At 39.3% G+C, this 25,872-nt stretch overlaps 1 protein-coding gene and 2 pseudogenes across 1 annotated transcript; 2 read left to right on the top strand and 1 right to left on the bottom strand.

Annotated features, from left to right (window-relative positions):
• The window catches only part of LOC137707445 (beta-amyrin synthase-like), a 6,889-nt pseudogene extending 4,234 nt beyond the window's left edge, over positions 1-2,655 (top strand).
• Positions 2,656-11,678: 9,023 nt separating this feature from the next.
• LOC137709053 (cycloartenol synthase-like) lies at positions 11,679-20,456 on the bottom strand (annotated as a pseudogene).
• Positions 20,457-20,737: 281 nt separating this feature from the next.
• On the top strand, positions 20,738-21,682 carry LOC137709052 (uncharacterized mitochondrial protein AtMg00810-like). Its single transcript, XM_068448195.1, has one exon. The coding sequence runs from the start codon at positions 20,738-20,740 to the stop codon at positions 21,680-21,682; it is 945 nt and encodes a 314-aa protein (XP_068304296.1).
• Positions 21,683-25,872: the final 4,190 nt, after the last annotated feature.

Genomic DNA, 25,872 nt, shown 5'->3' with positions numbered 1-25,872 from the left:
GGAAAAGGGCTCTTGAAGTAACAATGAAGCATGTTCATTATGAAGATGAAAACAGCAGATACATTACCATTGGATGTGTGGAAAAGGTGTTATGCATGCTGGCTTGTTGGGTGGAAGATCCAAATGGGGATTATTTTAAAAAGCATCTTGCCAGGATACCAGATTATTTATGTGTTGCTGAGGATGGGATGAAGATGCAAGTTAGTACACATATTGTTAATACATTACAGGATACGATGAATTGTTCTTGATCCTTTTTTTCTGTTTCAAAAGTTTACTCTTCTAAATCATTGGAAAACATTATAAATTGATACATTTTATTGATACACGCAGGGTTTTGGCAGTCAACAGTGGGATACTGATTTTGCCATTCAAGCTTTGCTTGCTTCCAATCTAACCGATGAAATTGCACCCACACTTGCTAGAGGACATGACTTCGTCAAGAAATCTCAGGCTCGTTTTTATATAGTCAATTCAACTTTCATATTTGTAAAATGTAAATGTGCATCCATTATTTTGTTCTAACTAGTGACTGTTTTGGATTGAAATTGTTAATAGGTCAAGGACAATCTGTCGGGTGACTTCAAAAGCATGTACCGCCACATTTCCAAAGGATCGTGGACTTTCTCTGATCAAGACCATGGATGGCAAGTTTCTGATTACACTGCAGAGGGTTTAAAGGTAACAAATTCAACTTAGTTGTCTAAAATGTTATCTCAATTTTTCTCACCGTAACCCTCTCTACAGTGTTGCCTACTTTTATCGATGATGCCACCAGAGATAGTTGGTGAAAAAATGGAGCCTGAGCGGTTATACGATGCTGTCAATGTCCTAATTTCCCTACAGGTGACAAATATTATTTCTGACTGTCATAGATATGAGTTTGAGTTGCATTTTGTTGCTGCAATCAAATTTGGATCTAATGCATGGCTGCCTTACTTTATAAGTTTTGAAAACTTTTAACATTTCAATACATTTTTTCTTCAGCGCATGGTCCATTAGGTCTCTCTAGTCATTACAAATCTCACTATATGTCTCATTGTAGAGTAAGAATGGGGGCTTAACAGTCTGGGAACCAGCAGGAGCAGCAGAATGGTTAGAAGTAAGAATTTTAAAGAATTGGAGTCATGTTGTTGAACTTTAGTCAGATGCGTAACAAACTAAAATTTTTTAAATCATTATTATTTAGTATATACGTACTAGGATATTGTCCTTTTTTTTCCCCCTCAGATGTTCAATCCCATAGAATTCTTAGCGGACATTTTGGTTGAGCACGAATACGTTGAGTGCACTTCATCTGCAATCCAGGCTTTAGTTTTGTTTAAGAAGTTATACCCCGGCCACAGGAAGGAAGAGATTGATCAATTTATTACCGCTGCTGCACAGTACCTTGAAAATGTACAAATGGCAGATGGTTCATGGTATATCATATGATTAAATCAAATTTTGATTATATAATTTTCTTTGATTAAAAACTAGAGAAGAAAAAGAACTTAGTGAAGAAACGTTTGCACAGGTACGGGAGTTGGGGAGTTTGCTTCACATATAGTGCATGGTTTGCTCTTGGGGGGCTAACAGATGCTGGTAAGACCTTCAACAATTGTGCAGCCATGCGCAAAGCCATTAGTTTTCTACTCGCAATCCAGAAAGAGAATGGTGGTTGGGGAGAGAGCTACCTTTCATGTCCAAAAAAGGTAAAATATGAGAGATGGATTATAATTGAAGCTAGCTGCAAGTATTTCTTAATTAATCTCATTGTCTTGGACTAAAGTATTTCACTCTATGGCGGGTGATACAGGAGTACGTTCCTCTTGAAGGAAACCGATCAAATTTAGTGCACACAGGTTGGGTTATGATGGGTTTGATTCATGCAGGGCAGGCGGAAAGAGAGCCCACACCTCTTCATCGTGCAGCAAAGTTGATAATCAATTCTCAGATGGAAAATGGTGATTTTCCTCAGCAGGTATCTTGCTTACCACATTAGTTCCAACCGAAATAAAAAATAAGAAAAAATATACAAAATTGCCTTAGTATTACTTGCATTGCAAGCTTGACGAGTACAAATATGAAACACAAAATAGCATATCATGTTGTGTTGTGTTGTGTTGTTTATACGCATGCTCAAATTTTTACTTGAAACATTGTATAACTTCTAACCACTAATTATATATGGTAGGAAATCACTGAAGGATTCTTGAAGAACTGCATGCTACATTATGCAGCTTATAGAAATATCTTTCCCATGTGGGCACTTGCCGAATACCGCAGGTGGGTTCCGTTCGTTGATGTCTAAGCTTTGCAGCCATGTTCATGAATAAAAGAATGTTTTGATTCTTTTGAAAAGCCTTGTATTTCAGTTTAAGTGTTTGTAAATGGATTATAATAAGCTCGTAGGCTTGATGTGTCCAATCTGTCATGTTGGATGAGTCACTAAGTAATCCATGTGCATTGCACATGATCAGTTCTGTTTGTTCGGTAGCGGAGGTAAAACGGCTATAAGCCTATGGCCTCTCACACCTTACATGCTCGTAATGCTTTACCGAGAATTAAGGAATGGCTAAATATCCAAAATGGTCCCTAAAATTTGCATAATCAATAAAAATGGTCTCTGAGATTCAAAATTAATATAAATGGTCTCTGATATTGTCCACTATCCATGATTTTAGTCATTTCCGTTAAAAACTCTTTTGACAATTTTCAAAGTTTCGTAACTCAATCGATTCTTAACCAAATTCGACCCATAATATATTAAAATGAAGATGGGAAAGTGTACAACAAGATTATACCTATTTGGAAGCCCAATGGTTGCCAGAGATGGCCGGAAAATAGCCTGAAAGGTGACTAGTTCGCGGGAAAGAAAACTCACTGGAAACTGGGTAAACTTTAAACGTTCATAAGTTCAATACTCAACATAATCGAGTGATTCAAAAACAAAAATCATACTTCTTGATGAGGCAAAGATAATGCTACCTTTCTCGATGGCTAATTTACTTTGATTTGGCCGAAAAATGGCTTGAAGAAGATCGTACTCTCAAGAAATTGTATTTGATGAAGATAGCTGTTGGAATTGGAGTGAAAACTCTGAGGGAGATGTTAGTGTTCCAATCCTTCCTAAGGAGGAAGGAACAACCAGTGAACATATTGAAGGTACTATTGAAGCTGATGATACTCAAGTTTCAACTCCTTTTACTGAACAAAGTAAGGATATTCAAGATGCATATGGTGCCAGCTCACAGAGAAATGTGGAGTTATCACAAAGTTATGACTTCACTACACAAAGTGGAGGAACTTCATTGATGTACGTGCACATTGCAATGTATGCATTATTGAACCAGACAACTATGAGGAAGCTGCACAAGATGATTCATGGAAAAAAAGTTATGCAAGTTGAACTTGACATGATTGAGAAGAACTACACTTGAGATTTGGTGAATGGACCATGAGATAAACCTATTATTGGTGTGAAATGAGTCTACAAGATAAAACTCAACCTTGATGGTACTATACAGAAGAACAAAGCAAGATTGGTAGCCAAGGGATATTCACAAAAGCTTAGAGTGGATTTCAATGAAACTTTTGCCCCTGTGGCAAGGCTTGACACAATCAAGACCTTGATTGCCTCAGCAGCTCAGAAGTGTTGGAGTCTCTATATACTTGATATGAAGTCTGCATTCTTAAATGAAGAACTTAAAGAGGAAGTGTATGTGGATTAACCATAGGTTTTTGTGATTAAAAATGAGGAGGACAAAGTATATAAGCTGAACAAGGCTCTTCATGGATTGAAGCAAGCACTTAAAGCATGGTAAGATGAGGTAGATGCCCATTTTATCAATGATCGCTTTCAGAAGAGTCCTAGTGAAGCTACACTTTATATCAAAAGAAATGGAGCCTTAGGTATCATCATTGTGTCTCTTTATACTGATGACATTGTCTACATTGGAAGTGTCCATCAATGCTTGAGAAATTTAAAAATGATAAGATAAACCACCATAAGCTGACAAACTTTGGATTATTGCATCATTTCTTGGGCATGGGAGTTGTTCAAACTGAGAATTTCATTTTCATTGATCGAAAGAAATATGCGTTGAAACTGCTTGAGAAGTTTGGCTTGAAGGATTGTAAATCAGTGGGAACACCACTTGCAGTGAATGATAGATTGAGCAAAAATGATGGCATTGAACCAGCAAATGAATCTGAATACAATAATCTAGTTAGAAGTATGTTGTATTTGATTGCCATAAGGTCATATATTATGTTTGCTGCAAGTTTGTTGTCTAGATTCATGCAGAATCCCACAAAGAAACATATGGGAACAACCAAAAGAGTGTTGAGATACATTTAAGGAAGTGTGGATCATGGAATTGAGTATATCAAAGGGAAATCAACTTTACTAATAGGCCATTGTGAAAATGATTGGGATGGTAATGAAGATCTTATGAGGGGTACCTTTGGATATGCATTCAACCTCGGTTTTGGTCTGTTTTCTTGGGCTTCAATAAAGCATAATACTGTTGCACTTTAAAATGTAGAGGCAAAATACGTTAGTGGTGCAGAGGCAACATCACAAGCTAAATGGCTGAGATTTGTATTGAAGGATTTTGGAGAAGAAACAAATTAAGCTTACTATGTTGCTGTGTGACAATATATCAGCAATTGCCATTGCCAAGAACCCTGTCTTTCACCATAAGACAAGGCACGTTAACAGAAAGCTTCACTTCATCAAAGAAGCAATCCAACAAAATGAAATTGAGTTGGTATGCTGCAAAATTGAGGAACAAATGGTCGGATAAAATCAGCTGCAAGCGTAGGAGGGAGTGTTGACGCCTAAGCTTAGCAGCCATGTTCATGAAGAAAAGAATGTTTTGATTCATTTGAAAAGCTTAATTTTGTATTTTAGTTTGAGTGTTTGTAAATGGATGGTCAAGATTATAAGAAGCTCACAGTCTGTCATATTGGATGAGTCACTTAAGTGATCCATGCGCATTGCACATGATCAATTCTGGTCGTCTGGTACTGGAGGTCCATTCTATGGCCTCTTCCACCTTACATGCTTGTAATGCTTCACCGAGAATTAAGGAATTGGTGTAACAGCACCATCATCTTCTACCTTTCTCCCTCTCCATTGTTCTCTTCAACTTTCTTGTTGAATATTTTGCGGTAAAACCATCACAAACCACCTAAATTGCAGAATCTAATACCATTGCCTTCCATAGTCTAATTAGGTTTTTTCTGTATTGTGCAGCTCTTGCATGCAGCATAAAATATTAAGCATAAAAGCCAATTGTTAAAATTATGTATTGTACAAAAAGTGTATCAATCAGATGAGGAAGTAAAATTTAGCTATTTGGAATCAATGAAATTATACTTCTTGTTCAAACTGAAAATATAAAAATAAAAAATAAAAAATTTACTTGTGTCGGATATATTTTAATTCTTTATTTTCTTAGTGGATGACTACAGTTACAGTATTACAGGGCGAATATATTGTGAGAGATGTTGCTCAAGTTGCGTTCCAAGGAATTTAGGTCACAGTTGTTAAGCATGTACTACAAAAAGAACATGAAGGGGCTTAAAATGATTAGATGCAATACATTTGAGAGAATTTTTAAATGACACCAAGTCCTTTGTTCAGGTTTTCCTAGTGCACTTCTAGTGTCTTTGTATTGATTGAATAGTTCATTGATAATGCTCTTGTAGTGCGTTTTTCACAAGCTGATGTGTAACCCATTCGCATGTGGGTGATGCACAAGAGAGAAAAATTGTTGCTACTACACTCTCTCTTGAATGTGTAAAGCTTAAGAAGTAGGGTCATCATGTTTTTACGGATGATTGTTGAAGTCTTCGATCAGTATATCATGAAATCACCGAATGGGATTGTGATATTCGATATCTTTTCAGCAACTAGGTTTACAGCTTTATACAATGATTCAGTCAATGGGATCCTAAACTATTGCCTACAAGCAAGGCTTGATCAGGAACTAAATAGGAAAGGAAATAACTACAATATCAATTTACAATATTGACTAAGTAATAGAGATATTTTCTTTAACACTCCCCCTCAAGTTGGAGTGTATGTTAATGACACCCAACTTGCTAAGTAAAACTTCAAACTGTGTTGAACTCAACGGCTTAGTGAATATATCAGCTGGTTGATCAGTTGTCCGTATGTAAGTCATGTGTATCATTCCTTCTTGAATCTTTTCTCGTACTAGATGACAATCGATTTCTATGTGCTTCGTTCGTTCATGGAAAACAGGATTTGAAGCGATGTGTAATGCTGCTTGGTTGTCACAAAATAACTTGCATGGCTGAGGATGGTTCACTCTTAGGTCCTTCAAAATATTCCTCAGCCATATGATTTCATAACATGTGGTGGCCATGGAACGGTACTCAACCTCTGCACTTGAGCGAGATATTGTTGTTTGCTTCTTAGTTTTCCAGGAAATAGGTGCGTGACCAAGCAAAATGCAGTACCCCATTATCGACCTTCTAGTATCTCTACATCTAGCCCAATCAACATCACAAAATGCTTGTAATTGCAATGAGCCTGTGGAAGAAAGAAAAATTCCTTGTCCAGGTGCTTGTTTAATGTACTTGAGGACCTTGTGTGCAGCATCAAGATGTGGTTGCAGAGGTTTCTCCATGAACTGACTTAGCATGTGAGCAGCATAAGCCAAGTCAGGCCTTGTTATGGTCAAGTATATTAACCTGCCCACAAGTCGTCTATACGATGAAGGATCATTCAGCTCTTTTCCTTCCATTTGTGTGAGCGACAAATTTTGATCCACAGGGAATCGAGAGGGCTTAACGCCTAGAAACCCAGCATCATCCAATATTTCTAGGGCATATTTTTGTTGACATAGAGTAATGCCATGCTTTGATCGTGCAACTTCTATTCCCAAGAAATATTTGAGTTGCCCCAAGTCTTTCAGTTTGAAACGTTGAGAGAGGAACTGCTTGGTTTCTTCAATTTCATGCAGATTATTTCCTGCTAATATCACATCATCAACATAGACTAGTAAAGCAATGAAGTTACCATGACGACTTCAGACGAATAGTGAATAGTCGGACCATGATTGATGAAATTCAACAGCCTTGAGAACATTGGACAACTTAATGAACCATTGCCTCGAAGTTTGCTTTAAATCGTAGAGGGATTTATTCAACTTGCAGACTCGAGTCTCCCCTTTTCATCCGAAACCAGGAGGCAAGGTCATGTAGACGTCCTCGTCGAGATCACCATTTAAGAAAGCATTGTTCACATCCAGCTGATGAAGATGCCAACCTTGCACAGCGGCGACACTGAGGAGTACGCGAACTGTGGTTAACTTGGCGACAGGAGCAAAGGTTTCTCGGGAATCAACACCCTCAATTTGACTGTAACCTTTGGCAATGAGGCGGGCTTTGTACCGGTCAATGGTGCCATCAGGTTTGAGTTTGATCTTGTAAACCCATTTACAACTAATGGGACGTTTGTGCAGCGGCAAAGTCACGAGTGTGCAGGTATGCTTGGCTTGAAGAGCAGCAAGTTCATATTGCATGGCATCATGCCAGTGTGGATCACGAATAGCTTGTAAAAAACTGGTAGGTTCTCTAAGGAGGGTAAGGTTAGTGGTATAGGTTTTATGGTGAGAAGAGAGTCGATCGTAAGACAAATAAGTAGAGAGAGGATAAGAAGTACCTGACGAGGAGAGGGCCACGTTCGTAGAAGATATGGGAGCAGGCCTGGACGGGAGAGCAACCTCGACATGAAAGTCCTGCAAAAAGGTAGAAGGTTTTGTAGGGCGAGTGCTACGTCGGGGTGGAGTTGGTGGAACATTGTGGGTTGGGGAAAGAGAGGGTAGGGTTAGGATTGCGGTGTCTGGAGATAGTGTAGGTGGTGGTGTGGAAGGTGGAGAAGAAGAAGGTGGGGTGTTGAAGGGTGAAGACTCGGATGGTGGGGAAGTAGGAACGAAGGTCAGAAGTTCAGTAGAGATAGGAGGTAAGAGTGGTCGCGGGACAAGGGAAGAATCCACATCAAGTTGGGATAGGGAAGGTGTTGGGGTGGTAGACTATGGGTGAGCAGCGGAAGTGTCAGAGTGATAAGGGAAGTGATCTTCGAAAAAGTGCACATCCCGTGAGACAAAAACTTTGTTAAGATGTAGGTCGAAAAGTCGATAACCCTTTTGGCCATATGGATACCCAAGAAAAACACAACGACGGGCACGAGGATCAAATTTGGAAGGTTTATATGCGTGAGTGGAAGCAAAACACAAACAACCAAAAACTCATAAGTGCGAGTAGCTAGGTGCTTTTTGAAACAACATTTCATAAGGTGTCTTCCCTTGGAGAAGAGGTGTGGATGTACGATTGATGAGATAAGCTGAAGTGTGTATGGCATCCCCCCAAAATCGTTTTAGCATGTTGGCTTGAAAGAATAAAGCTCGGGCAACATTTAATAAATGTCGATGCCTACGTTCAGCAACACCATTTTGTTGTGGTGTGTGAACGCAGCTGGTTTGATGAACAATGCCTTTTGTGGCATAAAAACTATCAAGCTTAAACTCGGGACCATTATCACTGCGAATGATTTTGACTTTAGTATTAAATTGGGTTTCGACCAAATGAACAAATTGCACAAGGAGCTGTTGTGTGTCAGATTTATATTTCATTAAGTAAATCCAGGTGCTCCTAGTGTAATCATCAACAATAGTGAGGAAGTATTTTGCACCAGAAAGAGAAGGAACATGGTATCCCCCCTATATATCAACATGTATCAATTCAAAACATGATTTAGTGGATATGGAACTCAGTGAAAAAGGTGCTCTTGTTTGCTTGGCTAAAGGGCAAATGACACACTTATTTGAATCACAAAAATTTTGTTTGAAAAAAGGAAATGACATGGAAACAGTTTTGGATGGATGTCCAAGGCGTTGGTGCCAAAGATGATGGTTGGTTGTGCTAATGGTGTTGCATGTTCCTTTCTTTGTTAGATCGAGATAGTAGAGCCCCCCCCCCCCCCCCCCCCCCCCCCCCCCGCGTTCAATACCCGTCCCAATCATCTTCCCCGAGTGTAGGTCCTGTATGACACAAAACTGTTTTAGGAAGATGGTAATATAAAGGGAATCATAGGCGAGTTTGCTAATGGATATCAGATTTAAGGTAAAGAATGGGACACACAAAACATTATCAAGCACAAGGTTGGGAGAGAAGACCACTTGGCCAATGTGAGTGACCGTGGCAAGAGAACCATTGGGTAGTTCAACAGTGTGATTTGTAACTGGCCTCGACGACATGAGATAATGAGGGCTGCAAACAACGTGATCCGTTGCACCACTATCCAAGATCCAAACATTTTTAATGGCATTATGCAGGAAGGAAAATGATTTACCTGAAAGTTCTTCATTATTCGAAGAGTTACCCACGTGATTTGCAAATGAGGAACGGTTTTTGTTTAACATGGCAAGGATCTGCTTACAATCTTCCTGGGAAAATGGGAAATTTGGCATCCCGTCTCTCTTGTCATGCACGGCAACTTGATTGCCCTTGGAAGTGGATGAGTGGCTTTGTTCCGTTTCAGTAGCCGCTTTGCATTTGCGGCAATATTCGAAGGTATGACCCTTCCACCCACAAAAGGTGCATTTGAGATGGGCACGGCAATTTTTGGTGCTGTGGTTCGTCTTTTTACATTTGCCACAGCGAAGACCACCATCCTCGAGTTCAAGTTCGCGGCCATCATTCTTCACAGCAAACACTGCCGCTTCAGGTTGAGGAGTATGCTTTCCACTTGAGACCTCCGCCTGCTTCTCATGGAGAAGAACAAGAGAGTAAGCTTTGTTCACTGTGGGTAAAGGCTCAAGAAGAAGGGTATTACTACGGATAGTGGAAAAAGAATCATTTAAACCCATGAGAAATTTCATTGTTTTCTGGGTCTCAACATAAGAGATGATTTCCTTCTTCGTATCGCAGCTACATGCAAGGATAGAGCACAGCACGTCACGTTCGTCCCACAAGCTTTTTAGTTTGGTAAAGTATGAACTCACCGTCATGTTACCTTGTACACAATCATGGATCTAATTTTCTACGTGAAACAATTAAACGATATTTGCATGAGAAAACCGTTCTTGTAAATCAAGCCACATCTGCCTTGCATCCTTGCAGTTGATGACGCTACTTGAGATTTCCTTTGACATAGATCCTAAGAGCCACGTCTTAACCAGATTATTGCAACGATTCCATTGCTACAATTCTGCATGTTCATCTTCACTCGGCTTCTTGACAGTCCCATCAACAAGCCCTAATTTGTTCTTGACCGTTAAGGCCATGGTCATGGATTGAATCCATGTACTGTAATTATCTTCTACCAATGGTTGCGGCACAAGTACTGCACCAGGTTGATTTGAATGGTGGAGATAAAGTGGATGATTAGGATTCTCCCACTTTAGATATGAAGTCATGCTCGAGGAAGTTGACTTCGTGTCTGTGTTATCACCCATGACTATGTTTTGCTAGGGTTGTTTTGGTGTTTGTGTGTTTGCTTATTATTTTCCCAGATATCAATCACTCTGGTACCATCATGAAATCACAGAATGGGATTGTGATATTCGATATCTTTTCAACAACTAGGTTTACAGCTTTATACATTGATTCAGTCAATGGGATCCTAAACTATTGCCTACAAGCAAGGCTTGATCAGGAACTGAATAGGAAAGGAAATAACTACAATATCAATTTACAATATTGACTAAGTAATAGAGATATTTTCTTTAACAGTATAGGCAATACACACGCAAATATAAATTAGGGATACCTGTAAGAAAACATAAACTCACAAACACCTGACAATGGTAAACCCAATGCGCCAATGCGGGACAAAGCACAAAGTCTCGGAGAAAAAGGTTACAAAGTGACGCTTGAAGTAATCAAGCTGCGATTAACGCCCACATCAGCGTATGACCAGCCCAAGAGAGATGCCTTATTAAAACCTTGTCAAGTTAGCGAAATTCTTAGAATCTGTCTCGGTGGTGAGTGGTACAGGAATACGTTCCTCTTGAACGAAACCGATCAAATTTAGTGCACAATGCGTGGGCTATGATGGGTCTGATTCATGCTGGACAGGCAGAAAGAGATCCCGAACCTCTTCATCGTGCAGACCTAACTTGCATTGCAAGACTCATGAGGAAAAAGATCAAATGCATATTACACATTCCATGTTGGAATATAAATAAATTTGTAATCAATCACTAAATTATACTGCATGAAATCACTGGAGTCTTCTGCGCGAACGGCATCCTACATTATCCAAATTATCGAAATATGTAGCCGCTCTGGGCACTTGCAGAATACCACCAGAGGGTTCCGTTGCCTTCCAAAGCCTAATTGAATCGCCGGCTGAAATGTACTTTTACTACTTTCGATGTCTTTTGGTCATTTCTATCTTCAACGGTGTTGCTTCATGCATGGATCCGTTTTCATCGATGTATCTACTGAGCTAAATTTTCTCCTTCTGTTACTATTTATTCTGTTTCGTGTTCATTGATCTCAACCTTTTTTAGACCGGGAATGGTGACTGACAAACTCAATTCTTCTTTCCACCAAAAGTGTGGCAGACAACAACGAAGTAGGTTGCACAGAAATTCAACTCTGAAGAATTATTACACTTTCTCATTACAGAAAATCATGATCGAACTTGCCAGGATTACAACTGATGGATAACGAAATTCAAGTGTTCTTTTATCTCTGAATAGATCAAAGACAATTTTGAATTAATAAACATAAAGATTATGAAGTATGTTAGCAATAGAATTACTTGGTTTTGAGCTGAGTTGAAGGAGCTCTCATACAGGTTTATAAACATCAGTTCATTATCCGGAGGACTAAGCGTTGAACAATAAACAGACATCATTCAGAGGGCGTCCAACACCTGGCAACGATATTCTCCAACGGCCGAAACAGGGAAAAATGTTTCGGTAGGCTGAATAGCTGATCATACAGTTCTTGTTGAAGACATCAGTGATCTCCTGTATGGGGAATGAAAACATTACTGGCAGTGCTAGTTACAAATAGGTTGAATATTAGTTATGCAGTTTCTGTTGTGCTAGGATAGCACCAAATCTATTTTGGAACCAACTCAAGCTAACCCACAGGAAATATATCAAATAAAATGCAAGAACAAAATATAAAAGACACCAAGATTTTAACGAGGTTCCTCCACAGTCAGTGTAACTGGAGTACGTCCTCGGAGCAGTAGGAGCTCACCCAATAATCCACTATCAACCAAATGGGAGTTTACAAAGTGTTGACAATCTCTCAACCCAAAAGCCCAATACACCCAATAGCTCTCACACACCAAAGAAACAAATAGAGAAAGAAATATAATGAATAATTTCTTCTCTATACATATAGCTCTCGGCTATTACAACAACACCTACTTTGGTGGATGATTACTAACCAATTGAAGCAGCAACTTGTTCTTCTTTTTGGGCTGACTGCAAGACTCCCTTGCTCTCTGCAAAACTCTCTGCAAAACTCTATCTTTTCTCTTTGCAAAAGGAGCTTTTTTTTCTATCACTTGTTTCCTACAAAAACCGAAATGAATGAACTCCCTTGCTTTGAACCAATATTTCCTTTTCTTTTAGCCAACACTCACGGGTGTTTAAGAGACAACAAAACATCTTTTCCCATTTTCCTCCCCAAAATAAGGAAAGGTGTTTCCACCTTTGGATTGTTAATTCTAAAGAATGGCCACTTGGCCACTTATTCAACAATCTCCACCTTGGCCAAGTTCCGAAAAACGTCATGATAAGCCAAACAACACAATTAACACACAACATCACTCCCAATCACTAGCAAGAGAACAACTCATGCCGAGCCAATTCTCCAAAACTCCTACTGCTCAACGCCTTCTTTATATAGGCAAAATGTGAGCCAAGTTCAAGCAATGAACAAACTTGGCTACACCAACAACCTTAGTCAACATATCAGCGGGGTTGTCTTTAGTTGGAATCTTCTGGAGAATGATTTCTCCTTCACCAACAACTTCACGAACAAAGTGATAACGCACATCTATGTGCTTGGTCCTCGCATGATGAACCTGATACTTAGCCAAATAAATGGCACTCTGACTATCACAATGCACCTCCACCTGCTTCTGATCAACCCCCAAATCTCTAATCAGCCCATGTATCCAAATGGCCTCCTTTATAGCTTCAGCAACTGCCATATATTCAGCCTCTGTAGTAGACAAAGCAACAGACGACTGCAAAATGGACCTCCAACAAACTGGCCCTTTAGCCATAGTAAACACATAGCCTGTAGTAGACTTTCTTCCATCCAGATCACCTGCATAATCTGAATCAACATAACCAACAGCAAAATGACCAATACCAGAGTCATCCCTCTCAAAGCATAAACCAACATCTCGAGTACCATGGAGATACCTCAATATCCACTTAGCTGCATTCCAATGCTCTTTACCAGAATTATGCATATATCGACTCACCATGCCAACTGCATGAGCAATATCCGGTCTAGAGCATACCATTGCATACATCAAACTACCAACCAAATTTGCATATGGTATATTTTTCATTTGTAGCTTCTCTTGATCAGTTTTAGGACATTGTAGAGAACTCAATTTAAAATGAGGAGCCAAATGGGTACTAACCGGTTTAGTTGAATCATGAACTCCAAACTTCCGAATCAACTTCTCAAGGTATTGTCTTTGATTCAAACAAACCAAACCCTTCTCTCTGTCTCTAGTGATCTCCATGCCAAGGATCTTCTTTGCTTCACCAAGATCCTTCATCTCGAACTCATTCTTCATTTGATTCTTCAATTTCTCAATCTCTTCAACATTCTTTGAGGCAATCAACATATCATCAACATATATCAACAAATAAATGAAAGACCCATCTTGCAACTTCTTGAAGTACACACAATGATCATATTGACTTCTAGAATAATTTTGGCCTCTCATAAATTTATCAAACCTCAAATACCATTGTCTTGGAGATTGCTTCAAGCCATAAAGTGATTTCTTCAACTTGCAAAACAAATTTTCTTTCCCTTTCACCATATATCCATCCGGTTGACACATATAGATCTCTTCATTCAAATCACCATGTAGGAAAGCCGTTTTCACATCGAGTTGCACAAGCTCAAGATCATATTGTGCAACAAGAGCTAACATAATACGAATTGAGGAGTGCTTCACAACTGGAGAAAATATTTCGTTGTAGTCAATGCCCTCCTTTTGTGCATACCCTTTAGCAACTAATCTTGCTTTGAATCTTACATTGCTTTTCTCATCAGCATCTTCCTTCTTGGCATACACCCATTTGCAACCAATAGCTTTCTTACCCTTAGGCAATTTAGCTAACTCCCAAGTTTTGTTCTTCAAGAGAGAATTCATCTCATCACCCATGGCATTGCACCACTTCTCCTTTTCCTCACTCTCAATGGCTTCCTCAAAATTGGATGGAATCTCATCAGTGATAATAGGAAGAGCAAAAGCAACATAGTCACTATACCGAGCTGGCTTGGTAATTTGTCTTTTTCCTCTGTTCTTGGCAATAGACTCTTGAGGTGAAACTTGCTCTTCAACTTGAATAGAATCTTCAAGTTCAACTTCTTCAACATCCTCATGGTCTCCCACTTCTTCACTTGTAGTGGCTTCGACATCAGCGGAAATAGGATTTGAAGTACTAGAGGCAACTTTCTCAAGCTCCACCTGTTGGATATTTTTCACATTCTTTTCAGAGTCTCTGAACATATTTTCTTCATCAAATGTCACATCTCTGCTGATTACGAGTTTCTTCATCTCCGGGCACCATAACCTGTAACCTTTGACACCACTACTAAAACCAAGAAAGATAGCCTTTTTGGCTCTAGGATCAAGTTTATTTTCAGTTACATGAAAATAAGCAGGTGAACCAAAAATACGAATATAATTATAATCATTAGAAGGTTTTCCAGTCCATACCTCCATTGGCGTCTGACCCTGAATAGCAGCTGAGGGTAATCGGTTGATGATGTGACATGCATAAGTAACTGCCTCTGCCCAAAACGACTTGCTCAAACCCGACTGAGACAACATGCATCTAACCTTCTCAAGCAAGGTTCGATTCAATCTTTCTGCAACTCCATTTTGTTGTGGAGTTCCCTTGACACTGAAATGTCTTACAATCCCTTCTTCTTTGCAAACTTTAAAGAAAGGGTCGGATGTGTATTCACCACCATTATCCGATCTCAAAATCTTAATCTTTCTCCCAGTCTGGTTCTCAACCATTTTCTTCCAACCCAAGAAAATACTCAACACCTCACTCTTGTGCTTCATAGTGTAGACCCAAGACCTTCTTGAATAATCATCAACAAAGGTCACGAACCAATGTCTACCACTCAAAGAGGGAGTCTTTGTAGGACCCCAAACATCCGAATGCACATAATCAAGAATGCCCTTCGTCTGATGTACAGCAGTACCAAACTTCACTCTAGTTTGCTTTCCCAAGACACAATGCTCACAGAAATCAAGCTTACAAGTCGTGGCACCTTTTAGAAGACCTTGTTTCACAAGCCCTTGTAGAGCTTTCTCACCGGCATGGCCTAATCTCATATGCCACAATCTAGTAGTATCAGAATCGGATGTGCCCATATTTTCTGAGACTACAGATGCTTCACCTGTCACAGTGTTTCCTTGCAATAAATACAAATGGCCACTTCGAGGAGCTTTCATCACAACAAGTGCACCATAAGTCACCTTCAATGTCTGCCCATCTGAATGAAACCTGAAGCCCTTGGCTTCCAAAGTTCCCAAAGAAATAAGATTTTTCTTCAAATTCGGTACATACCGAACACCTGTCAACTCTTTAACCATGCCATCATGCAACTTCAAACGAACTGTACCAATCCCTTTTGTTGTGCAAGGATTGTCATCTCCCATGAACACAACACCACCATCAAACTCTTTCAAGCTTGAAAACCAATCCTTGTGAGGAGTCATATGATGAGTACAACCCGTATCCAACACCCACTTAGTAGCACAATCAAATGATGAGGAAGTGGTTAAAGCAAAATCAGAAAAATCTGTTTCAACCTCAGCAACATTAGCTTCAGAACTTTCTTTGCCTTTGGTCTTCAATCTAGGACAATCTTTCTTCCAATGGCCCTTATTACGACAAAAAGCACATTCATCCCTTTCCAAAGGTTTTCTACCTTTAGAGTTTCCTCTAGGTCGAGACTGTGATTTTTTCCTGCTAGAAGAGGATCTCCTCTCCGATGATCTACCTCTAACAAATAAAGCTTCAGAGGTACTATCATGATTTTTATCTCTATGCCTCATTTCATAATTCATCAAGGCATTTGACACATCTTCAAATTTCACAGTTTCTTTACCATGCATAATAGTGGTAACAAAATGCTCATAAGAGTCCGGCAAGGAATTCAACAATATTAAGGCCTTATCTTCATCCTTAATATCCTCATCTAAATTTAACAAGTCGGCAATCAACTTATTAAAAGCATCAAGGTGTCTAATCATTTTTGTACCTTCTTTGTATTGGAAGCGGTAGAGCTTTTTCTTCAAGTGTAGCCGGTTCTCTGCACTCTTCGTCATATACTTGTCTTCCAATTTTTGCCACAACACACTTGCCAAAGTCTCCCGCATCACAAAATACTTCTGAGTTTTTGCAAGGCACAACCGAATTGAAGAGCAAGCCCACAAATTTAATTTCTCCCATTCCAGTTTCGACATAGCTTCAGGCTTCTCTCCCAAGGCGGCAAGAAGATCTTGTTGAGCCAACACATCTTTAACCTCACATTGCCACATCCCGAAGTTGTTTGTGCCATCAAACTTTTCCACTTCGAACTTTGCATTTTGCACCGTAGTTCTTGCAAACCCGGAGCTGCTTCCAAAAGGATTCTCATCTTGCCCATCTGACATCTTTGGCAACTAGACAGTACCCAAGAGCAACCAGTGCTCTGATACCAATTGTTGTGCTAGGATAGCACCAAATCTATTTTGGAACCAACTCAAGCTAACCCACAGGAAATATATCAAATAAAATGCAAGAACAAAATATAAAAGACACCAAGATTTTAACGAGGTTCCTCCACAGTCAGTGTAACTGGAGTACGTCCTCGGAGCAGTAGGAGCTCACCCAATAATCCACTATCAACCAAATGGGAGTTTACAAAGTGTTGACAATCTCTCAACCCAAAAGCCCAATACACCCAATAGCTCTCACACACCAAAGAAACAAATAGAGAAAGAAATATAATGAATAATTTCTTCTCTATACATATAGCTCTCGGCTATTACAACAACACCTACTTTGGTGGATGATTACTAACCAATTGAAGCAGCAACTTGTTCTTCTTTTTGGGCTGACTGCAAGACTCCCTTGCTCTCTGCAAAACTCTCTGCAAAACTCTATCTTTTCTCTTTGCAAAAGGAGCTTTTTTTTCTATCACTTGTTTCCTACAAAAACCGAAATGAATGAACTCCCTTGCTTTGAACCAATATTTCCTTTTCTTTTAGCCAACACTCACGGGTGTTTAAGAGACAACAAAACATCTTTTCCCATTTTCCTCCCCAAAATAAGGAAAGGTGTTTCCACCTTTGGATTGTTAATTCTAAAGAATGGCCACTTGGCCACTTATTCAACAGTTTCGAATTCACAGGGGGCTATCAAGGATTCACAATATATCTTTTTCTTTTTTAAAGGTCTTTACACCTGCATTTCTCTCTGTACAGTTTTCTTCTACATTGGCTAGATGTGTTGAAAATTGCAGTTAACATGTCTATAATCAAACCAAACATAATGGTTTTCTATAGCGACAGAAAAACCATGTTAACTGGTAATTGTAGATTGCATGGTCAAGAAGGAACAAAGAACTTTATGTGAAAAATTGAGGAAAAAGTTGCTAGATTACCTTTTGAGGGAAATCTCCATTTTCCATTTGAGAATTGATTAGTACCCTAGCTGCCCGATGCAATGGAGTTGGGTCTCTCTTAGCCTTTCAAAGAGCGAACCTGAGAAGAAAATACAGGTATTAAAGTCAGCAACATGTGGAAGTTCATACAGTTATTCGTAAAAGGTTCCAAAAACTAGGTTTAGCTGCAAATCATTGATTCATTATGCAGCTGCTGCCAGAAGCATTGATTCATTATGCAGCAGCCAGCAGCCAGCAGCCAGTTCGATAAGTGGACGAAGAACTCGAAGGATAAATTTGATAAATCGCATGGGAAGGAGGAGAGATGAATTTGATATCCAAATGTACCTGCCCGGCACCAATGAGGGCCAACATAGCCCATGCAGTATGAACTATATGTGGCCTATTGTCCTTGCGATTTGTGTACACCTGACATATAAACAGTCGGCATTAGAGTGATGCAAGTGCAACGTGGATTATGCATTTTGCTAAATGAGTACGCGAGTGAAAACCAGCAATTGACTGAAGGAATGAAGCAAGCTCCATGGGTATGAAAGACAAAGAAAGTATATTTCAAATTTGAGGAATCATTAAACCTTGGTTTGACATGATAGATAGCTTTCTCCCCATCCACCTGAAGGATGCTCTTTGGATAACAAAAAGTCGTATGCTTTACAAATGCTAGAGCAGTTTTCGTATGTCCTTCCCGCAGCAACCAACCCCTTTATTCCAAACCACCCAGCATATGTGAAGCATACTCCCCAGAAACCATACCTATCATAAATCTCCATGTAAATTGGTGCGACTACTTTCAAGATCACTATGTTTCTAAATTGTCAGACATTAAAGAGGGAGAAAGAGGTGAGAGATTCTGTCCTACCAAACAGTCTAACATGTTATGTTCGACTGTTGATAAAGATTGTTGGCAAGATGGAATGATGTTCAAATATGCAGTGTTTTAAACTTGACCGTGATTTACATGTCTGACTGTCTGACAAGAGAGCATCATGCAATAAATGTGTATGCATGCATGAGTTCTCAATTGTGCAAGTCGTGGATGCCAAAGACCACTGCTAGCGGGATTGCATTGACTTCATGGATCACTTGGACTACACATCGAAGTCAATACAACCAAAACCATTCAGCCATCATACATCCAAACACGAATGAAATGCCGTATATATGTATAAACGTATTTTTAATTGAATTCGGAAACAAACCAAGATCCATCCGTTGCTTGTATCGTTTCAATGAACTTTGCAGCACGAGCAATACAGTTTTCTATTTCTTCACTCCTATGCCCAGGACATAATTTTTTGAACAATTTAAGTGTTTGAATTGCCACTGAGGTGCATTCAACATATCTGCATCCCTGTTCCAGTCAAGATGACTTCAGGCATTTTCCATGATATAGGATAAATTCAAAATAAAGTATACAGAAATCTTACGGATAATCAAGAACAATGTCACCAAAAGTTTCGGCAGGGTTGATTAGCTGAAAATAGGATAGAGTTGAGCATATGCATTATGGATTCATATTAGACGATGGTAAAAAAACATGAGCAGTCTAGGCAGCATATAAATGATACTTACCTCCAACCACTGGTATGATCTAGTTAGTTCATAAGTCGCAAAATCACCATTGTCATTCTGCAGTACTTCAAGAATCCAAAGCTTAGGGGAATAGTTAAATACTCATAAAACCAAAATGCAGGAATATGTAAATATTCTGTCAACAAATTAAGACTTGAGCTGCTGATAAGAATTGTGACCTATTGACAAGGAGGGTTCTTTTGAAATATAAATTATAAAGAGAATACAGGTTGACATATTATGTCTGGTAAGATTCAACTGCCGTATATCCAGTGATTTACCTGTAAGGAGAGGGTAACATTTACAGCATCATAAAAGTGCTTTATATCTAATGAGTCCCCAACTGTTTCTGCTGGAAGTTTCGATAGTAATAAGGCAGCCTGCACAAAGAAGTAAATATTAAATTTGTAATAAAAGGAATGTCTGTATGTGAAATGCTGAGTGTTCAAGCTACCTTCAGCCCTTCTGCTGTGCAGTCAGAGATAGGCCATCCATGATCGGCTGTTGAGAATGGCCAAGCACCTTTTAAAATGTGATGATACCAAAAGTTCAGATCTCCGGGACAATCTTCTAAAACCTTCAAAGCAAAAGTACTTGTCAAGCAAGGATAATGAGCATCATTGTTAAATGATACAGTAAAATTTTCTGCTCACGAAAACCTGGGAATCTTTGATATACTGATGCGCTTTTCTTAAAGTTGGTCCATACTCTTCAACAAGGTTAGTTGATATGATCGCTTGAATGGCAAAAGAAGTATCCCATGCTTGACTTCCGTTGTAGCCCTGCAGTAAAAGGAAAAAAAACATTAGATAAAAAAAACAATTAGCAGCAATCCGGGATCGACTATACGGAGACCTTTAGTCCAGTTGTCAAGCATAGTACCATTAGACTTGTGTTGAGTCTGGCAGTTTCACGGAGGTGGCACGTTCGACAATTGGACGTTCAGAATGCATTTTTGCATGGGTATTTGAATGAGGATGTGTACATGAAGCAACCACCAGGTTTTGTTGATAACCAGTATCCTAACTATGTTTGTAAACTACAACGTAGTTTATATGGTTTAAAACAGGCGCCTAGGGCCTGGTTTCAACGATTTTCTGAGTTTCTCCTTCAGTTAGGGTTCCAAGAATCCTTGTGTGACTACTCCTTGTTTGTTTTTAATCAGAAAGGAGTTTATTTGATTTTGCTTATTTATGTGGATGACATATTGCTCACAGGAAACAACACTACTCAAATGGCATGGTTGATCACGAAGCTTAGCACCTTGTTTTCCATGAAAGACTTGGGTCCCCTTAGTTATTTCTTGGGCGTTGAAGCCACTTACGTTGGTCACAACCTGCATTTGACTCAATCCAAGTATGCTCTGGACTTGCTTGAGCGAACGAAGTTTAAAGATGCCAAGCCAATTTCCACTCCAGTTTCTACAGGCCAAAAATTGAGTGCTTATGTTGGTGAACCCTACAAACATCCTGAGCAATATCGTAGTGTCGTTGGTGCGTTGCAATATTTAACCATCACGAGACCGGATCTCTCATATGCTGTTAACCAGGTGTGCCAATTTATGCACTCCCCCAAGGACACTCATTGGATGGCAGTGAAACGTATCCTGCGATATTTAAAGGCCACGTATGATCATGGTCTTGTCTATAAACCTGGAGATATGCAACTGCATGCTTTTTCTGATGCCGACTATGCGGGCAATCCTGATACCCGTCACTCTACAGGAGGTTTTTGTATTTATTTGGGGTCCAATCTGGTGTCTTGGAGCTCAAAGAAACAGAAGACTGTCTCTCGGTCAAGTACAGAAGCTGAATATAGGCAACTAGCCTACACGGCTGCTGAGCTATCTTGGTTCAGGTCACTATTCAAAGACCTTCATCTGCATCTTCTTCTTCCCCACATATGGTGCGATAATGTCTCTTCCATAGCCTTAGCTTCCAATCCAGTATTTCATTCACGGACAAAACACTTAGAGGTCGATTATCACTATGTCCGTGAGAAGGTGGTTCGAAAGCAGCTTCTGATACATTTTATTTGTTCTCAAGATCAACTCGCTGATCTGTTTACAAAGGGCTTGTCCTCCTCGCGTTTCAAGCTTTTGGTGTCCAAGCTTCCAGTTGTTTCTCAGCCTGTCAGCTTGCGGGGGGCTGTTAGACCAAGTCATCCAGCTCATGTTTAAACTCTAAAGTGCCTGCCATCATTACAACTATAGTGGACATGTGATTGCTGACTCATGGACAGCAGGGAGGGCAGTTACCTGGACAGAAGGAATACTGCACTGGCTGCAATATTCCTTGACAGCATGGGCAGCAAGCACGCCTGTTTTTTAGTTTATTGTGTGTGTGTGTGTGTAAGATGTATATAAAACATCTAACTGTCCTTTTTGTAGTAGATATATAAGATCCTTCCTGTAAGGCCGAATATGGATGAGTGAATGATTTATTGAGATCAGAAATTATAACACGTCCGAGCTGTGCCGCCTTTCGTAACGGTGGTTCCAGAAAGCCTTGCGGGCATCTTCAATTTGCTGAAGCTCTTCTGGGGTTCCAGTCTCTGGGTGGAACTCCCACACCTGGCGGCCCAAGTGGTTGTTCACACTCTTCAGCCGTTGCCCGCCACCTTCTCCTCCCACTGTCTCTGCCCCTACCTTCAGCTTCCACATTTTTTACTTTGTTCTCTCTCTCTCTCTCTCTCTGCCAATGAGATTGTATGTACTTTGCATACGTCGCTAAATCCACGTGAAGTTGTGGACGCATCAATTTTTGAGATTTCTTTCTTCCCTTTTGTTGGCCATGTGAGCACATCAATCATTTTGTATTTACGAAAAAATTATTATTCTTCTAATAAATAGTTAAATACTTGTTTGATATAACAGTGTACTCGTTTCATTATACTTAAAAATAATTAAGTTTTTACCGAAAAAATAAACTAAATAGAATATGAGAAATAATTCAACTTCTTATAAACCTTGACAAAACATGCTAAACTTTTGACGTGAGATATTTCTTCACATCCTCAAAAGAATACGTCTCCCCATTGTTGTATAAAAAAACAAATACTATTTTTGTTTGGTGAATTGAATTGAAAATTGGTTCTTGATGCATAATTTGCATTAAAATATTCATATCTAATTTCAAACAGCTACCAATATAACTGGATAATGATATATATAAAAATCTTGGCCACTGTTAATTCACTACATCACTGCCAGTATTGTTCTTACTCACCACATAACCATTTTATTTCTATACTAGGGCCACCACCAATCACAACTCTATATTATCAAGACATTATTTTAGATATGAGCTTCCTTCCACGTCAAGGAACACAATCCAAAGATAAAGATTGGATTATTTTTTTCTCGAGCTTTGGCATTTTTTTTAAGTTTAAGCAAATGATATATCCGCCAGAAGAACACAAAATTTATAAATCTATTTATTTTGATACAATCAATTCTCTGATTTTTTTTTCATATATGTATATCAAGAGCTAAACAAACTCTAAGGAAATAATAATTAATTTAAAAGAAAAAAATATGATCTCCAAAAGGCACCCGCATGCTGGCAACATGCATGAAAGGAAAATAATGGACAGCTTGATCTCCATCCATTCATGTGCACCAAGAGATTTTGTCAACAACATGGACCGTCGTAAATTAATATTTTACAAAATTAGTAACGTATTTTTATTTTTACCATGGACTATTGCACGTAATTAATGTATGTTTTAATAAGTTATTGGAGTATTATTTGTCGTAATCTTATTCTTTGAAGTTAGTCTTGTGAAGTTTGGCATATATATTCGTCGCAAAACGAGTTTTGTTGATGAGCTCTGTGCTCATTGTGTTTATACTGCAATTTGGATTTCATCCTTTTTGAGAAAGCTTCTCTTTATTGTCTATTACTGACTGCTAATATAGTTAAGTCGCTCGACCTCATGATATTATTATATAATTTTTGTTTTCTGTCACGTTGTATACCCGCTGTCAACCAAAAGAAAGAGTGTTAATCGGGCTAACAAGTAAAATAACGGCAATAATCATGAAGGAAAGTAGTCATGGTCAGAGAGCCCACTGGAAAGTTCGACAGCCGGCCAAACTTTTTCTAACCAAAGTATTTGGCCGACTTTTGCTTAGCCTTTGCAGGAAACGGCATGTTATGTTAAACTTTTACTGTCCGTCTTCTCACATGGTTCTGATTCTATACGTGATAAGTAAGACCAAGTATTAGGAAAGAAGAGTTCGCAACCATGCATTTCTTTACTCTCATGATGTAAATATATTATTGTAATTTGTGACAAAACAAAAGGTCTCGAAAAACAACTATGCGATATTCAAAAGAGAAAGAAGATGTTGTTGAGCTTGACTCTATTCAAAGAAGAAAACTTTTCTACAGATCTATTTGTGACTTTGCCATAGTTGATGAGACTAAACTTTTTATATATTTTTTCAATAATTTATTGAGCTTAGGGACTAGTTTAGTATTGTTATGCTTTGAAAAAAAAAAAATGTTTCTGTTGTGATGTGAAAATAAGCAGATGTGAAATAAAACAGTAATGTGTTTCGTAAACTATAGTTGTAAAAGTATTTTTGGCAAAAAAAAGAAGTATTACAGCGTTTGGTAAATCTTTTTATAAAACAACCGTAATTGTGTAAAATGACCAAAAATAGCATAATAGTACTAGATGTGCTATTAATTTAAATGCTTGGCAAACAAACGTCAATTTTGAAATATACTTTGCCACTAGTAGAGTCACGTTAAGGGCTACCCTTAGCCCAGGTTGACACACCCCGACCGAGATCAGGACATGCTGGGCGTCACGTGGAAGTGACGTAACCATGTGCATAGTGCGGAAGCTAACAAAATAATAAAAGTACGAATAAATAAAAACCAGCTTTACACAAAGTTAGAGCATACATGTGCAAGTGTAAGTGTGAAAAACAAAGTTCAGAGCACGAAGACCTAATGCAGTCCGGAAGAACAACACTACAAAAACACACCCAAAGGTGGTCCTACACTGGTGATAATCTGTCAGATATGCCGGGGAAATCCTCTGGGGAGCCACCAAAAGTGCTAGCCAACTAGAACCTGGAGGGGCGCAAAACAAAAAGTGTGAGTGGGCAAAAACAAAGCTTTTCAAAACCATTTCATAAACAAGTTCTAACCCCTCGTCGTAAAACTTGTATACTTCCCAGAAAAGTAGAATATACATATATATAAGTCATACGCAGAAATATGCCATGTCAAAAGCCTCGAAATAAAATGCAAGTGCTCAGGAAATGTCAAATCAATGCCATGTAATCTGTCAGCCGGAGTCACCTAATATGACCTGTACGGCCGAATCTAGAGCTCAAATCTCCATCTCACTAACTATACCTGCACACGAGTCGGAACCACCTAAAGTGGTCTGTACGACAGGACTGGGTGTAATATAAGTACGCTCAAGTGCTACGATCACGTGAAGGCTGGGTGAATAATCACAAGTCACCTACGAGTCGGAACCACCTAAAGTGGTCTGTACGACAGGACTGTGCACCTAACTTGGATCCAAGATGAGTGTGCGGTGCGGGAGGTGAACATCACGTGAAGGACTGTGCCTAACTCTGGGCGGGAGCACTAACACCGGGGGTGCAGGTTATGAGCTCTCTATGCATCTCAAATCACTACTGAACATAAACATAAATCATAACTCACTTGGCACTTACCTATGCGTCCGCAGCACTAAACATATATATACATATGCGACTAATAATGCGTAAATAAATGGCAAGCAATAAGCGTGGCATAAAAACATATAAACGTTTCAATTCATTTTCTGGGAAAAACATAAGTATATAGGTATATACGGAAAACCAAAAGCCCACTCACTGGTATGTAGAAGGGTCGTAACCCCCTTGCCTCGAGTGACCGCGCTCGTCCTCGGGATAGGTCTCACCTATATGCGAAACAACTATAAAAACGTTAATTTTAAAGCACATAACCAACCTTATGAAATAACTTCTCATACAATGCTCAAATGGGGTGTATGAATACACCAACATGATCTACTCACCCTCAGGAACATCCCCATATTTTTAGAAAAAATTTCTGAAGTCGCACGTGCCCCCACGCGCCGGCCACGCGCAGGCACGTGCCTGGCACACTGACGGCGTCAGTTAACGCCGTCAGGAATATTCCGTTAACTCTAACGGAATCCGTTAACGCCGTTAGGAATATTCCGTCCAAACTGACGAAATATTCCGTCATCTTCTCCAGCGAAGCTCCGGCGCCGGAAAATCGGGAAAACTTTAAAACCTTGTATCTTCTTCATTTTTCAACCAAATTTCACAAAATTGGTACCAAAATGAAGCTTACAACAAGAGGAACAAAT

Source organism: Pyrus communis, chromosome 11 (genome assembly GCF_963583255.1).
Source record: "Pyrus communis chromosome 11, drPyrComm1.1, whole genome shotgun sequence".
Taxonomy (NCBI): domain Eukaryota; kingdom Viridiplantae; phylum Streptophyta; class Magnoliopsida; order Rosales; family Rosaceae; genus Pyrus; species Pyrus communis.
The sequence above is the reverse complement of the archived record's forward strand: the minus strand, read 5'-3'. Positions and strand labels throughout refer to the sequence as shown.

What these genes read in the sequence shown, in the direction of transcription:
- LOC137709052 (XM_068448195.1), top strand. Translation starts at nt 20,738, where the DNA reads ATGGCATGGTTGATCACGAAGCTTAGCACCTTGTTTTCCATGAAAGAC.